This window comes from Sinocyclocheilus grahami, unplaced genomic scaffold (genome assembly GCF_001515645.1).
Source record: "Sinocyclocheilus grahami isolate Dianchi unplaced genomic scaffold, SAMN03320097.WGS_v1.1 scaffold633.1, whole genome shotgun sequence".
Lineage (NCBI taxonomy): Eukaryota > Metazoa > Chordata > Actinopteri > Cypriniformes > Cyprinidae > Sinocyclocheilus > Sinocyclocheilus grahami.
In genome coordinates, this window is record NW_015505812.1 from 47,362 (window position 1) to 49,469 (window position 2,108).

A 2,108-nucleotide genomic window follows, 5' to 3' on the forward strand; every position below is an offset into this window, starting at 1 on the left:
ATAAGTGTGTGTTCTGTGCATGTGTGTGAATATGAGTGTGTGTTTGTGCATGTGTGTGTCTGTGTGTATGGATGTGTGTTCTGTGCATGTGTGTCTGTGTATTCTGTGCGTGTATAAGTGTGTGTTCTGTGCATGTGTGTGAATATGAGTGTGTGTTTGTGCATGTGTGTGTCTGTGTGTATGAGTGTGTGTTCTGTGCATGTGTGTGAATATGAGTGTGCGTTTGTGCATGTGTCTGTGTGTATGAGTGTGTGTTCTGTGCGTGTGTGTGAATATGAGTGTGTTTGTGCATGTGTGTGTGTCTGTGTGTATGAGTGTGTGTTTGTGTCTGTGTGAATATGAGTGTATGTTTGTGCATGTGTGTCTGTGTATGAGTGTGTGTGTGTATGTTTGTGTAGCAGGATGAGACTGACAGTGTGTGATGGATGTTATACACTATTACACAGCATGATCTCACTAACACTCGCACAACTCTGACATGACTATACGAGCTGCTGGAATGACAAATGAGTGTGTGTGCGTGTGTGTGTGTGTGATGCACAATACTATCTGAATGTGTCTTAACCGTTAAGTTAGAGTCAAAGAAATACAAAGTCTATCAGAGAGACAAACTGATGTCAAAAGGCTTGGAAGTGCTTCAATATAATACAATAACATTTAAAAGTAGTACTGAAGGTAATCATTTGGATCAAACGACAGAAGAGAGAGAGAGAGAGATAGCGTGTTTAGTGTCCGGTGACGCTCCAGACTCACACTGAGTTGTGTGTTTAATACTGCTAGGCACCAGATCTGTACAGCACAACACCTCGGACATTCATTCATCACATCTACAAACACAGCGGTGCTCTGGTGCTTAATAAATAATCCAACAATCTCAAGCGGCCCTTCAGCATCAAACCAGCACATCACAACATCAACAGAGTCCAAACTCAATGCAGAAGTCCAGCTTCATAACATCATTAACGGCGCAGCTGTCAGAGAATCTCAGTGCTTTAACTCTGGTTCTCCTCAGGGGTCAAAGGTCTCCTGTGGCACTCTGGTGTGTCTCTACTGCCCCCTGCTGGACGATCTCAGTTTGATGATCCACTCACCGCCGGGGTTGTTGTTGTACAGGTCGAACAAATGAGTCTCTGGATCCAAACAATGTTCACCTGAGCCAGAAAACAAGATTTAGGCATTCAAAATATCACATTTACATGTAACACATCTATTATAGATCATAATCTAAATATGGAGGATTGCTTTCTTGTTGATAGAGTAAATGCTGTTCTAGCAACATGGAAGCTGTGGACATCAAATAAAACAGAAACATGAATTTATATTTAACTAACAAAACCAAAACCAACTATTATAACCATATATATAATATATGTTATATATATTCTACTCATTTCTGATATGCACGTTTACGTCAGTGTTATTTTAGTATCACTGAAATACTATTTTAGCTTTTTAAAAATATTTTGAATTAGTTTTTATTTTTATATTTTCCATTTTAGTTAACGTTTTAGTCATTTTGTTTTGTGTTTCGGTAATTTTAATTAGTTATTGTTTTTTTTAATATGTCTATATAGTTCTTAATCATTTGTATTTGAGTTTTAGTTACTGTAGTACATCAAATTAAACTAAATTAAAATGAGAAATGTTTATTTTATTTCAAGTAATGGATTTTTAAAAATGGTTTTAGTTTTAGTTAACTATAATCACCATTGTTTGTATCTTGCTTTGTCTCGTTTGTGTATAATGATGCATTTAAAATATATATATACAGAAAAAATATCTTACCGATATTCCCACCCACTTCATAGATAGCACAGTCCGGGTAGGTTGTTGAACCATTTCTGTGTGAGAGGGAAAATAATAATAATCAAAAGATTTTTTCATTATAGGTATTTTATTAGTGTGTGTGTGTGTGTGTGTGTGAGTGTGTGTGTGTGTGAGTGCGTGTGTGTGTGTGCGTGTGAGTGTGTGCGTGTGTGTGTGATTGAGTGTGCGTGTGTGTGAGCGTGCGTGAGTGTGTGTGCGAGTGTGCATGAGTGCATGTGTGTGAGTGTGTGCGAGTGTGTGTGTGTGAGTGCGTGTGTGTGTGCGAGTGTGCATGTGCGTGT

The 2,108-nt window shown here is 38.2% G+C and overlaps 1 protein-coding gene across 1 annotated transcript in view; it reads right to left on the minus strand.

The window, feature by feature from the left end:
* Nucleotides 1-332: 332 nt before the first annotated feature.
* Nucleotides 333-2,108, minus strand: part of LOC107558159 (rho GTPase-activating protein 28-like) — a 2,117-nt gene continuing 341 nt past the window's right edge. Inside the window, exons 2-3 of the mRNA XM_016241781.1 lie at nt 1,786-1,841; nt 333-1,151 (exon numbers count right to left, since the gene is read on the minus strand). Coding sequence (XP_016097267.1) covers nt 1,048-1,151; nt 1,786-1,841 — 160 coding nt within the window. The 3' untranslated portion in view covers nt 333-1,047. The remainder of the gene's footprint in view (nt 1,152-1,785; nt 1,842-2,108) is intronic.